The sequence below is a fragment of the Bos grunniens genome, chromosome 2 (genome assembly GCF_055505025.1).
Source record: "Bos grunniens cultivar Pamir isolate PY7600 chromosome 2, Bosgru_T2T1.0, whole genome shotgun sequence".
Taxonomy (NCBI): domain Eukaryota; kingdom Metazoa; phylum Chordata; class Mammalia; order Artiodactyla; family Bovidae; genus Bos; species Bos grunniens.
In genome coordinates, this window is record NC_141166.1 from 52,039,099 (window position 1) to 52,051,281 (window position 12,183).

Consider the following 12,183-nt stretch of genomic DNA (forward strand, 5'->3'; position numbering starts at 1 on the left):
TTTGCACTGGACAAGAAATCAGGAGATCAAAACAGCTTTTCCCCAGCCACTTTTGATCTTGACTTAGTTACTGATTTGCAGTTTTCTCATCTTAAAAATGAGGAAATGTTTTTTAAATGTTGATCTGATTTCAAGCTCTGTCCCAGCTACCTACTGGCTGTGTGACATCAGGCAACTTATATAACATTCCTGAGCTGAGTTTCTCATCAGTAAAATTGAGATAAGTATTCCTACTCTGTAACATTTTGGTGGAGACCCTATATGTGAAAGCATTATGGAACCAATAAAATATTATATAGAAATTTATTTGTCTTACTAAATGAAAAATATAATCAGAAAAATCAGTCTCCAGGTCAAAATAAATGGCTTGCATGTTTGCTGTGGGAGGTCCCAGTATCTACCTTACGTACCTTTTTAAATTTTAACTGAAGTATAACATACATATAAAAAAGGACACAAATAATGTGTTATCCACCCTAGGCTATTCCTTATCACCTTAAATCAACTTATCTATTTGTGTCTTTGTTTCTCTAATGGTCTACATTAGCTCCTTGAGGGCAGTAACTGTTTATCAAGTAGCTATTAAGATGTTTGGCACATACTTGGTGTCTGTTACATGTGTAGACTGAACTAAACAAAATCATCTTTGAAACTGGGCTGAGCAAAGGAAATTCCAAAACAATAAAGCAAATTAGTTGCTACCACCTTTACAACAGGGACATGTAATAGTAGCTCCACCTCGTGTAGAACTTCTCTCAGCAATGAAGAAAGAAGAGAGAAATATAGAAAACTATTAAAACTGTAGAGCAATTCTGTGGCTTTCAGTTTTCAGAATCATAGAAAGAGTAAGAACCCTGAAGAAAAAAGGGATATATGTGAATGTGGATCATAGATTCTAGTCTTTGCGGAGGGGGAAGCTTTGGGGAAAAAAAAAAGTTAAAGTACAGTATAGAAATGTACAAAGAATTTCTAATTAGGAAAATGATAATTTAAAATAGTTTAACCTAGCCAAAGAATACTGAACCCAAGTTGTCAACCCAAGTCCCAGTTTTCCCTCTGGCATTATTTGTGGGTGGCTGTGCAAACGGCAGCCACTTTTTGTACCTCCAGTTCTGTGTCTGTAAAAGATAAAACAAATTGAGTGATTCCTAAGGCATTTTACATATCAGGATTTTAAAATTTTATACATTTCTGAATTATTTCACTGCTTTGGTTACTGACTTTGACAAAATACATTCCAGAAATCACTGCCTATTTAGTTGATATTGTACTTGTCACTAATTCTTAGTGTATTTCTTCACGATTCTGGGTTTAGCTAATATCCATGCCTACATATTTGTTTCTCTTTGTCATCTTAGTCTCTGTGACCTGAGTGATCTAGAATACCTTGATGAAGAGTTCCATCAGAGCCTGCAGTGGATGAAAGACAATGACATCCATGACATCCTGGACCTCACATTTACTGTGAACGAAGAAGTTTTTGGGCAGGTCTGTTGTGAATAATGGTGATTGTGTGTGGGAAGACTATTGCTTGGTGAAGGATTAATTCAGTGGCTAAGATCAAATGTTTATATATTTGTGGATGGTTGGGTGGTTTAAACCCAGATTTATGTAGTTACAATTCCGTCTAGTCAAGGCTATGGTTTGTCCTGGGGTCATGTATGGATGTGAGAGTTGGACTGTGAAGAAGGCTGAGCACCAAAGAATTGATGCTTTTGAACTGTGGTGTTGGAGAAGACTCTTGAGAGTCCCTTGGACTGCAAGGAGATCCAACCAGTCCATTCTGAAGGAGATCAGCCCTGGGATTTCTTTGGAAGGAATGATGCTAAAGCTGAAACTCCAGTACTTTGGCCACCTCATGCGAAGAGTTGACTCATTGGAAAAGACTCTGATGCTGGGAGGGATTGGGGGCAGGAGGAGAAGGGGACGACAGAGGATGAGATGGCTGGATGGCATCACTGACTTGATGGATGTGAGTCTGAGTGAACTGCGGGAGTTTGTGATGGACAGGGAGGCCTGACGTGCTGCGATTCATGGGGTCGCAAAGAGTCAGACACGACTGAGCGACTGAACTGAACTGAACAATAATCTTGGTTACAAAGGTTATTATAAGATGTTTTAATTTATAGATAGTGATAACTATTTGTGTGTTGTAAGCAATCTTCTTTTTATTTCCAACTATAATATCCTCATAAGATATGAGAATGTATCTGATATAAAATATAGTTTTTAAAAATGCATGCTACCTCAGAGTTGAATATTAAAATATTCAGTTGGCACTTGTACTTAATTCTCATTCATGGTTAAGAACTAAAATGGATTGTTTTGAAGCTAGGGGAAAGTAAACTCTATTTTGGTGAAGGCTTGAAAATACTTTTTTTTTTTTAATTAGTAAAAGAGTTGGTTAAAAGATTTCTTTCAGAAATTGTATACTGGTTCATAAGTAATATTCTTAGTTAGACATTAATACCTGGCTGGTCTCCTGAATTTCATATTTTGGTAAGTAGGTCTCAAGTTAACATTTGCTTGAATATATTTCTGCTTCCTTAAGGTAGACCTTTACGTAAATATTTGCTTTCTATATGTAGTTAATTCTGAATCCTAAAGAAATGTGTGATAATGTCTTATCAGACATTCAAATAGCAGTGGCACAGAATTTGAAACCTCTTCATTTTCATTTAGAAGATTTATTTGTGGATTTAAAGCTTAACCTGGAGCACTTGTGACACATATATATTTAGCCATGGAGGCGCTCAGACATCAACTCGTTGCCTGTTTTCCCTGAGCACCGCTGTACGCCCAGCTCTGTGCTGGTGCTGACCTCCTGCTTGTAAGATGTTCCCAGGGCTGGGACAGGTAGAGGCTGATTCCAGCTCATTGGTAGCAGTAGTCTTACATCATCAAACATATTGCTTTATGGTCAGCCTTTCTGTTTTTTTAATCGCAGATTACTGAACGAGAATTAAAACCAGGGGGTGCCAACATCCCAGTCACAGAGAAGAACAAGAAGGAGTACATTGAGAGGATGGTGAAATGGAGGATTGAGAGGGGTGTCGTGCAGCAGACAGAGAGCTTAGTGCGTGGCTTCTATGAGGTAAAGACAACCAGCTATAGTGTGGTTCTCGGCTGACCCCAGTTATACCTTGGTCCCTCTCATTCTACTTCATATCTGTGTCATATTCTCATTTCTCTTTTGTTGTATTTACTGTTGCTAATTCAATTTAAAAACTTCAATAATTTTTCCTGTATGTTTCAAGAATACAAAAAATTTATTGCCCTGTTACAAGAAATCATTGAAATAAAATGACCTGAATTCAAATAGCATTTGAGAGTTGAATGACCAGTAATAACATTTAAGTCATGCATCTTACTCATGCTTAGATATGGGTAATCAAATCTCATGCTAATGAGATAGCATGCAAATGATAATATCTGAGGGTCAGAATGAGTTGTTACAAGTATTTCATGTGACTTCTTTTGTGAAAAAGCCCCCATAGCTAAAATAAAAATAAACTATGAAAATGACTGGAGCACTAGATCTTCTCCAAGAGAAAAAAAAGAAAAGAAAAGAATTCATTAATGACCAATTATAAAACAAAAATTCTGTTGAAAATTTCATCAACCTTGTACTAAAAATATATTTGTAGAGAACTTTACAGTTTTAAAAGTGCCTCCACAGAATGCATCCATGTATTCCCAACACTCCTTGTGCCCTCCTTTTTTGATGAAGTGTAATTGTAGCTGAGGCTTCTCCAGGTTCTTAAGCCACGTCCTGTATTCTTTTTATTCTGCAGGTGGTGGATGCCAGGCTGGTATCTGTTTTTGATGCAAGAGAACTAGAACTGGTCATCGCAGGCACAGCTGAAATAGACCTAAGTGATTGGAGAAACAACACAGAATACAGAGGAGGTGAAATTTGACTTAAAGATGGCTGGATTTTTAGTTTCAGACTAAAGGGAGGCAAGTGGTTCAGCGCATGGATCTGGATCCAGGACAGGCAGGGGCACTTGCACTCTAATCATAGGTCTGACGCACTCTCCTTTGAGACCATGAGCAAGTGCATGCCCTTCTTCCCCTAGCTGTCTCGTCTGTCAAGTGGAAGGACGACTGTTTACGCACCGTCTGAGGATGTCATAAGTCTTAATTGTTGGTGAAGAAATATGACCATAGGAACAGTAATTAATTGTTTTATAGTGTTGTTAGTGAAGCATCAAGGAGCTCATATTGGACTGGTTAGACTCCACCTATTCTGTCTTCATTCTCAAACCTGAAGAGGCACACCTCTTAACTTCTTTTTTTTTTTTTTTTTTTTAACCTCTTAACTTCTTAATGAGCAAACAGTTTTTCTACATTTCACTTGAACTACTTACCAGTTGTAATTCACAGTTGAAACTCATGAATATAATAAGATACAGTTCTCAGATTTCAAATTTGTTGAACAAACCCTTTTAGAATTCAAGCATTAGGTTCAACCAAAAAGGAAACTGCTGTAAGATTAGCTTAAAACTGTATTCGTGCCCAGTGTCTTCAATTATGTTTGACTCTTTGTGACCCTATGGACTGTAGCCCATAAGGCTCCTCTGTCCATGGGATTTCCCAGGCAAGAATACTAGAGTGGGTTGCCATACCCTCTTCCAGGGGATCTTTCCCACCCAGGGATCAAACCCACATCTCCTCCATCTCCTGAATTGCAGGTGGATTCTTTACTGCTGAGCCACTGGGGAAGCAGCTTAAAACTGGACATGTCACCAGATAGGAAGCTTTAGGGCTGGCATTTCTACAGATCAGTACAAGTTTTCAATTAGCAATTGGCATTAAAGCCACTGTGATTTGATTGCTGAATCAATACACTTGGAAAGGGACCTGATGCTAACCCAGAGTTAGTTTTATTCAATACTTTCAAACAAAGAACAAATACATTTTCTGAAATTTATTGTAGTGTTATTAAGTCTTCAGAAAGTCATGATAAATGACAGTTGGGTTTTGCTTTTGTCTTTTAACTTAGAATGTAAGAGGTGAGCAGTAATTGTGAACTTGGAGAGTGAAGAATACAAGCTTTAAGTCACTGAATTAATCACTTAGCAGACTAAAATTAGAGCTGAGCAGTTCTCCAGTTATCAGTAAATTGAAACAGAGATTTAAAGGAAAAAAAACGTAAAACTATGGAGTAAAGATACACCTTAACATTGGCCCCGATGCTTTTATTTTGGCTTATGCTCGGCTCTTCCAATCCATCACCATTGCCCCGGCTGGCTTTGCCTGCTCATTTTCTCTGAAAGGCAGGATTAAACTGCAGTGTCCATTGCTGCTATTTCTGAAGTCCAGTTGCTGTAATAAGTCTTGACCAATTGACCCTCTGTCAATCCACATAGGCCTTGGCTGTTATAACTGTTAACTAAACCAGTTTCGTTCACTAAAATACAATTTCTCCAACATGCTGCGTAACTTATGTGTTACCATAAATACTATTAGCTCGTTCTTTTACCCACCACACACACCCTCAGGTGATTCTAATAACATTCAATCACATCAGCCAGTTTTGTGTTTCCATAGGATAGACTTTTATTCTCTGTGTATGACGAATCAAGTACCTATTTCTTTGCTTATTGTCAATCTTATCAAATAAAATCCTTGGGAACAGAGTGCTGGGGGGAGGGAGGGGCAGGAAAAGGGCAAGATACCCAGTTGCCATGTTTGCTAACCCAGCTAGTTGGCACTGAATGAAGTTGCGGCTTTGCTGCCATTTGCCATATGTTCACAGGGCAGCTGTTTGTAGAGAATATGATGAGATACTTTCACTCCTGCTCCTTCTATAAATGGTTTTGGCACAGACAGCAAAGGAGAGGCATAAAAGGGCCAGTTCAAAGGGTCAGAAAACTTTAAAGCTTTAAAGAGCCAATGCACTTATTTTATAGATGACAAAACTCTTTTCTCAGCACCAAATAGCTAATCTTTGCCAAAAGCAGGACAATGACCCTCTGGATTTCCGTGTCCAGTCTAGCTGTATTTACCCTCCATTTGGATCCCTTTCTTCTCCAAAGGGCATCACTGACCAAATGGTAAACAGTAAGGCAAGAGTCCCCTCAAAACACATGTGTGGAAAAATTTGCAGGAAAATGGTTTCTACCCAGCTTATCTTCAGGACTAACTGCTACTGATTCAGAATTAGAGTAGCTCTCTGCACACTGAATATGTCACTCAGCTGGTCTGAATCACTAACTGTGCTGTAATCTTTGTCAACCTTCTCTCTGAACTTAATTTTTCTCCATTGAGTTTTGGGAATCCACTGCTACTCCCTTTACTCCAGTACTCTTGCCTGGAGAATCTCCATGGGGTCGCTAAGAGTCGGACACAACTGAACGACTTCACTTTCACTTTTCACTTTCATGCATTGGAGAAGGAAATGGCAACCCACTCCAGTGTTCTTGCCTGGAGAATCCCATGGATGGAGGAGCCTGGTGGGCTGCAGTCCATGGGGTCTCGAAGAGTCGGACACGACTGAGCGACTTCACTTTCACTTTTCACTTTCATGCATTGGAGAAGGAAATGGCAACCCACTCCAGTGTTCTTGCCTGGAGAATCTCAGGGACAGAGGAGCCTGGTGGGCTGCCGTCTATGGGGTTGCACAGAGTTGGACATGACTGACGCGACTTAGCAGCAGCAGCTGCGGCAGCTACTCCCTTAATCCTCCTGTGGGATGATACTATTGACATTTTATTAAACTCTACTGCAGTGTGGAATAAAAATAACATTTAGGTTGATGATTGTTTGAAATTTACTCATTGAAGGAATGAAAGTAGTATAATTATTTTCCCTTTTTGTTAACAAAAAGTAATTTGATTTTAAAATATGAACATTATATATAGTTTTAAAATAGTTTACAATATATGTTTATTTGTATAATTATTTGATTTATGTCTCTCTCTGTACCGGAAGCCCTGTGCGGGTCTGTTTCCTCTGCTATTGTTCCCTCAACCCTCAGGCGTAGTACAGTGCTTGGCATGGTGGTTTGTTGTTCAGCGCACAGTTGTATCCAACGCTTTGTGACCCCGTGGACTGCAGCACGCAAGGCTTCCCTGTCTTTCACTATCTCCTGGAGTTTGCTCAGACTCCTATACAAAATTATTTCTTAAATGAAGGAATGAAAGTTTCAAGCATTTCCAATACCAGCAACTATATTTTTCAAAAATGATATGGTTAACGATAACTCACTTGTTCTCTCTGCTAGTTTCATTTAGTGACCTCTAAATGGAAACAGATTTCTTGGTTCCATTTAGTATTTTGTTTTACTTTTGACACTCATGTGATCACATTAACAGTGTTATTCCTTCGTCTAAAATTGTAAATAACCTTTAATGAATCCAAGATGATGATTTATGTCTGAGAGTCTTTTGTTGACATGCCATGGTCATAGTGACTTAAGATAGAACACTCAAAGTAATACTACCTTTCATGATTGGTTTGATAGGATATCATGACAATCACATTGTAATTCGGTGGTTCTGGGCTGCAGTGGAAAGATTCAACAATGAACAACGACTGAGGTTGTTACAGGTAAGATGCCTTTAGTTAATCTTTTTAATGCATTAATTCTTGTTGGAATTTCATATTTTTAATAATGGCTAAGTATACTCAGTAAATATATCCCATGTTTATCTGCATATTCTGAGTACACTGTTTTCAGACTCTTCTGATTGCATGGTTCTTTGGTTCCATCACTGTGCAGAACATCTCTAACTAGTCCAAGCATCTCATTAGAGTTGTGAGGAAGTACCGATTGCCATCCAAGAGTCCTCAGAACAACATCCACCTTCAGGGCAGTTAGATCCCTTCATTCAGAGGCCCTCCAAGTATTCTGCAGGCCAGCATCTCTGGCAACAGAAAGAGATAAATCTTCAGTCTCATTTATCAAGAAATGATCCAGTTCCTTGATAGAGAATCCCTTCTTTTCTTCCATCTAACTTTCCACAAATGTAAGATAACATTGAAGTTTAAGAATACTGGGAAAACTAACTCATTATTTTCTTATTGTGTTATAGTTATACAGGGAACTTGTTTGTTGATTGCAGCTAAAGAAATATCAGACATGGGGAAGCCTTCTATTTGCTTAGACAAAATCTTACAAGTAGTCTGGATCTTAGCTCCTTTGGATTATAGCTCTGAGTCTCAAATTTGCAGGCCTATAAGTTCTTTTTGTTTTTCATTCACCTCAAATTGATCAGGGACTGATGCTAAGTAGACTTAGGTTAATTGACACGTCCACTTTATTAATCTCTAATGGAAAGTATCCGTGGTTTAAGCTTTTAAGTTAAAGGATATATAGGATGGTGTATTTTCTACAAACCGTCTACATCCCCTTTCCCTTTATAATGCACTGTCCTTCCTTGGGATTCTCCAGCTCTTTGTCAGAATTCTCACATTATAGTTATTCTGTCTCTATGGTTTTATCTTTTGAGCTTTACCGCCAGTGAGCACCATGCTGCTGTTCCCCAGCACCTCTGTATATGAATGATGCCTTTCCTAGAGACTGATCTCTTGGCTTCACCTTCTCCTTCTGTTTTCTTGGGTTGATAGTTTGTTACAGGCACATCCAGCATTCCCTATGAAGGATTTGCTTCTCTCCGAGGCAGTAATGGCCCAAGAAGATTCTGTGTGGAGAAATGGGGGAAAATCACTGCTCTTCCCAGGTAAAGTAGAAAACATTTCTTTACTGTCACTACAGTGCTCTAGGGGGGAACTTTAGCTTAAGTGTATGTTGACTTATTGCCTTTTTTATGTTGAAAGTTTGGAAGAGTGGAAAAAGCTTTTAGAATGAATTGATCTTGGATTACCTTTCTAAATGATGTAAAGAAAGATATTCCTGATTATACTTGAAGTACATATGTACATATCTTAAAATACAAAACACAACAGAACCAAAGCATTTGTTAGCGATAGGAGAAGCAATGTTGTCATACTTGTAGCTCTAGTTTATGTTTCAGAAGCTCTAGTTTTAAGTTTATCATTGGTAACTATTTCGAATCCCTTCACTAAAAATGACCATTGTGGTTTCTAAGGAAAATTAAATCATGTAAATATGCCTCTTCAATCTATCATACATGCCTTACCACCTTGTGAATGCTCTCTGCATTGTACTCTCATTCATAACAAAATGATATATTTCCTTGAGTGGAAAAATTGCTTTTCTGCTGCTACTAATAAATATAAAAGACTAGTAAGGCTGCTGCTGCTAAGTCACGTCAGTCGTGTCCGACTCTGTGCGACCCCATAGATGGCAGCCCACAGGCTCCCCATCCCTGGGATTCTCCAGGCAAGAACACTGGAGTGGGTTGCCATTTCCTTCTCCAATGCATGAAAGTGAAAAGTGAAAGTGAAGTCGCTCAGTCATGTCCGACTCCTAGCGACCCCAAGAACTGCAGCCCACCACGCTCCTCTGCCCATGGGATTTTCCAGGCAAGAGTACTGGGGTGGGGTGCCATTGCCTTCTCCCAGTAAGGCAGCATCTGTGAATTTAAAAACTGGGTTGAATGGAGCAAACTGGAACTGAAGCAGAAGAAAAGCAGGGAGCAAATAAAGAGGAACAGAGAAGAGTTAGTTTCAGAACTCCTTTATCAATCAGCAGTAATATATTGAATTTTTAAATAAAAAGGATTTCAGATTGCCTCTCATTTTACTAATAATAAAACTGCTTTCTGGGGAAGTTAAATCTTCCCAAGTGATATTAAGTTCTTGATAATGTTATCCTGCATTTAAGTACAGTTAGCCATCTGTATCCATGATTTCTGCATCTACGGATTCAGCCAACCACAGATTCCCAACAACTACAGGTCAAAAATATTTTTTTGAAAAGTTTCCAGAAAGTTACAGAAACAAAACTTGAATTTGCTGCATGCTGGAAACCATTACTTAGCATTTACATTGTACTAGGTATTTCAAGCAATCTAGAGATGACTTGCTTCCCAGATGGCTCAGTGGTAAGGAATCCACCTGCCAGTGCAGGAGATACAAGAGACATGGGTTCAGTCCCTGGGTCGGGAAGATCCCTTGGAGTAGGAAATGGCAACCCACCCTAGTGTTCTTGCCTGGAAAATTCCATGGACAGAGGAGCCTGGCATGCTACAGTCCATGGAGTCACAAAGAGTCATACACAACTGAACACAAGATGATTTAAAGTATACAGGAAGACGTGCATAGGTTAGATGAAAATAATATGCCATTTTATATTTGAGCATCCATGGATTTTGGTATCTCTGAGGGAGTTCTGGAACCATCCCCTGGGGATACCAAGACAATTGTACAGATGACTTTGAGAAACTTATTAGTCAGACTGACTTCTTAGCAGTTGTAAGGCACTGGTTTTTTAAGAATAGAGTTCTAAGCATAAACATGTAAAAAAGTGGTGCTGAAAATACAGATACAGAGAGCAATGAATAGAGCTCACTCAGGGCTGACCTGAGCCACCTCTTTGGGTACATCTCAATTTGTGAACAGAAGTGCTTGCATGCAAACATCTAAGTATTAGCTAGCTGACTTGTGTTCCAAATGTAAAAGATTTAATTTCATTATTTAAAGAAGAATTTTATATTATTTTCCTTATGTCTGAAACATGGCTTTTCTTGCTTAAACCACATTTGCAACACAAAAGCAGACTTACACTCTCTGAGTAGGGCCTTTCACCTTTCTGAGAAACTCAAGGATGCATTAAAGAGGCAAGAAAGATGAATTGTATTCTTTCTGTTGAAATCTGTTTTTGTAAAGATTTACTTTTGTAAAGTAGATGGAATAAACTGTAATAGTAGGAATATATATCAGCTATTCATATTAAATCACTGAAATTTTCACCAAACCTGGTGAGCAAAGAAAGGTAATTTGGTGTAAACAACAAACTTTAGCTTCAGAGAGACCAAGCTCTACCCCAGTTCTGTTACTTGCCTGCAGTGTAGTCTTCGAGAAGTTGCTTAATCTTTCTGAACCTCTGTTTCCTCATCTACATTGTAGGTCAGTAATTCTGAAGATTAAATGAAATTATGCATATAAAACATTTACTGCTGACCCTGGCTCAGCTGATGATGGCTGCCATTATGACTTCTGCCATCATCATCTGTAATATATGTCAGGCTGCAGCTTATTAGAAACAGCACAGGGTTGGAAGTTAGAAGACCTGGAGTTCTTGGGAGGTTGGGATTTCTCGCCCACCTCTGCCACCAGCTGACTCTGGGACCAAAAAAAGACCACTTGATTTCTTAGCCTGTTTCTCCACCTTTAAATGGCCAGGGAAGGGGTGGTCTGTTAGGTTCAGTTCATCAATAAGTAGCACTGACAGGTTGCTGAAGAATCTTGGGGGTCAGGCCATATTTACTTGTGTACTTCCCCCGGAGTTCCAGGAAGTTCATATACTTGACTCATCATAAATGGTGGGGTTCTTCATAGCATTGCATACATACAGTTGGGTAACAGGCATTGTTGTTTCTTCCTTTCTTCATTGTGACCTGAGGCTCTAGGTTCTAGATTCCAGTTCTACCCAGATTGTAAAAGTCATACATAAAGGTGATATGAGGCACATCAGGCAAGCAGACCATTTTCATACGTTGCCTGTAACAGGCTCTAATATTTTAGATCCAGTGGGAAGAAAGAGGTACTTGACTATTCTACTTCACCAGTTCATCAACTTACATAGCCTTGTTAGGAGATATAAGTGAAGATTTAAGCCTTTTGATACACTAGTTATGTGATCCTAAAAGCCTGGATCCATCTCTGAAAAATATAAATAACAATGCCATGCTCAAGGAGTATTTTTGAGAATAATGTGCATGAAAGTCCTTAAGGATAGTATGTTTTCTTTGTTCTTTTAAACCTTTTATTATGATTCTTCTGGGAGCCACCATACTGCTGAAACTATTAAAATCTGCTTCACAAAAGTGGTACATTGGAAGAAAAACATAAAAGGAGAACTTCAACTCATGACCATACAGTTTTATCAGAAGTGATTTCTTCACTGATAACTGTCATCATGAAACACATCATGGCGTGTTAAGTGCCAAAAAGATCTTTAAGATTGGCTCTGGTCTAAAGAGATGGTATTTATGACTAAGCCCATTTTTTCCTACTATCAGCACAGATATACTAACGCCATCATTCCTGCTGTTTCCTACTAGGTTTAAGTCGTAGAACTAAAGAACTGGT

The 12,183-nt window shown here is 38.8% G+C and overlaps 1 protein-coding gene across 8 annotated transcripts in view; it reads left to right on the forward strand.

The window, feature by feature from the left end:
- HECW2 (HECT, C2 and WW domain containing E3 ubiquitin protein ligase 2) overlaps positions 1 to 12,183 on the forward strand; it is a 433,106-nt gene that overhangs the window by 405,233 nt on the left and 15,690 nt on the right. For all 8 annotated transcript variants that reach the window (XM_086348453.1, XM_086348470.1, XM_086348425.1 and 5 more), the window contains 5 exons: positions 1,359 to 1,488; positions 2,948 to 3,094; positions 3,795 to 3,909; positions 7,469 to 7,554; positions 8,575 to 8,687. In XM_086348453.1, the coding sequence (XP_086204579.1) occupies positions 1,359 to 1,488; positions 2,948 to 3,094; positions 3,795 to 3,909; positions 7,469 to 7,554; positions 8,575 to 8,687 (591 nt within the window). The remainder of the gene's footprint in view (positions 1 to 1,358; positions 1,489 to 2,947; positions 3,095 to 3,794; positions 3,910 to 7,468; positions 7,555 to 8,574; positions 8,688 to 12,183) is intronic.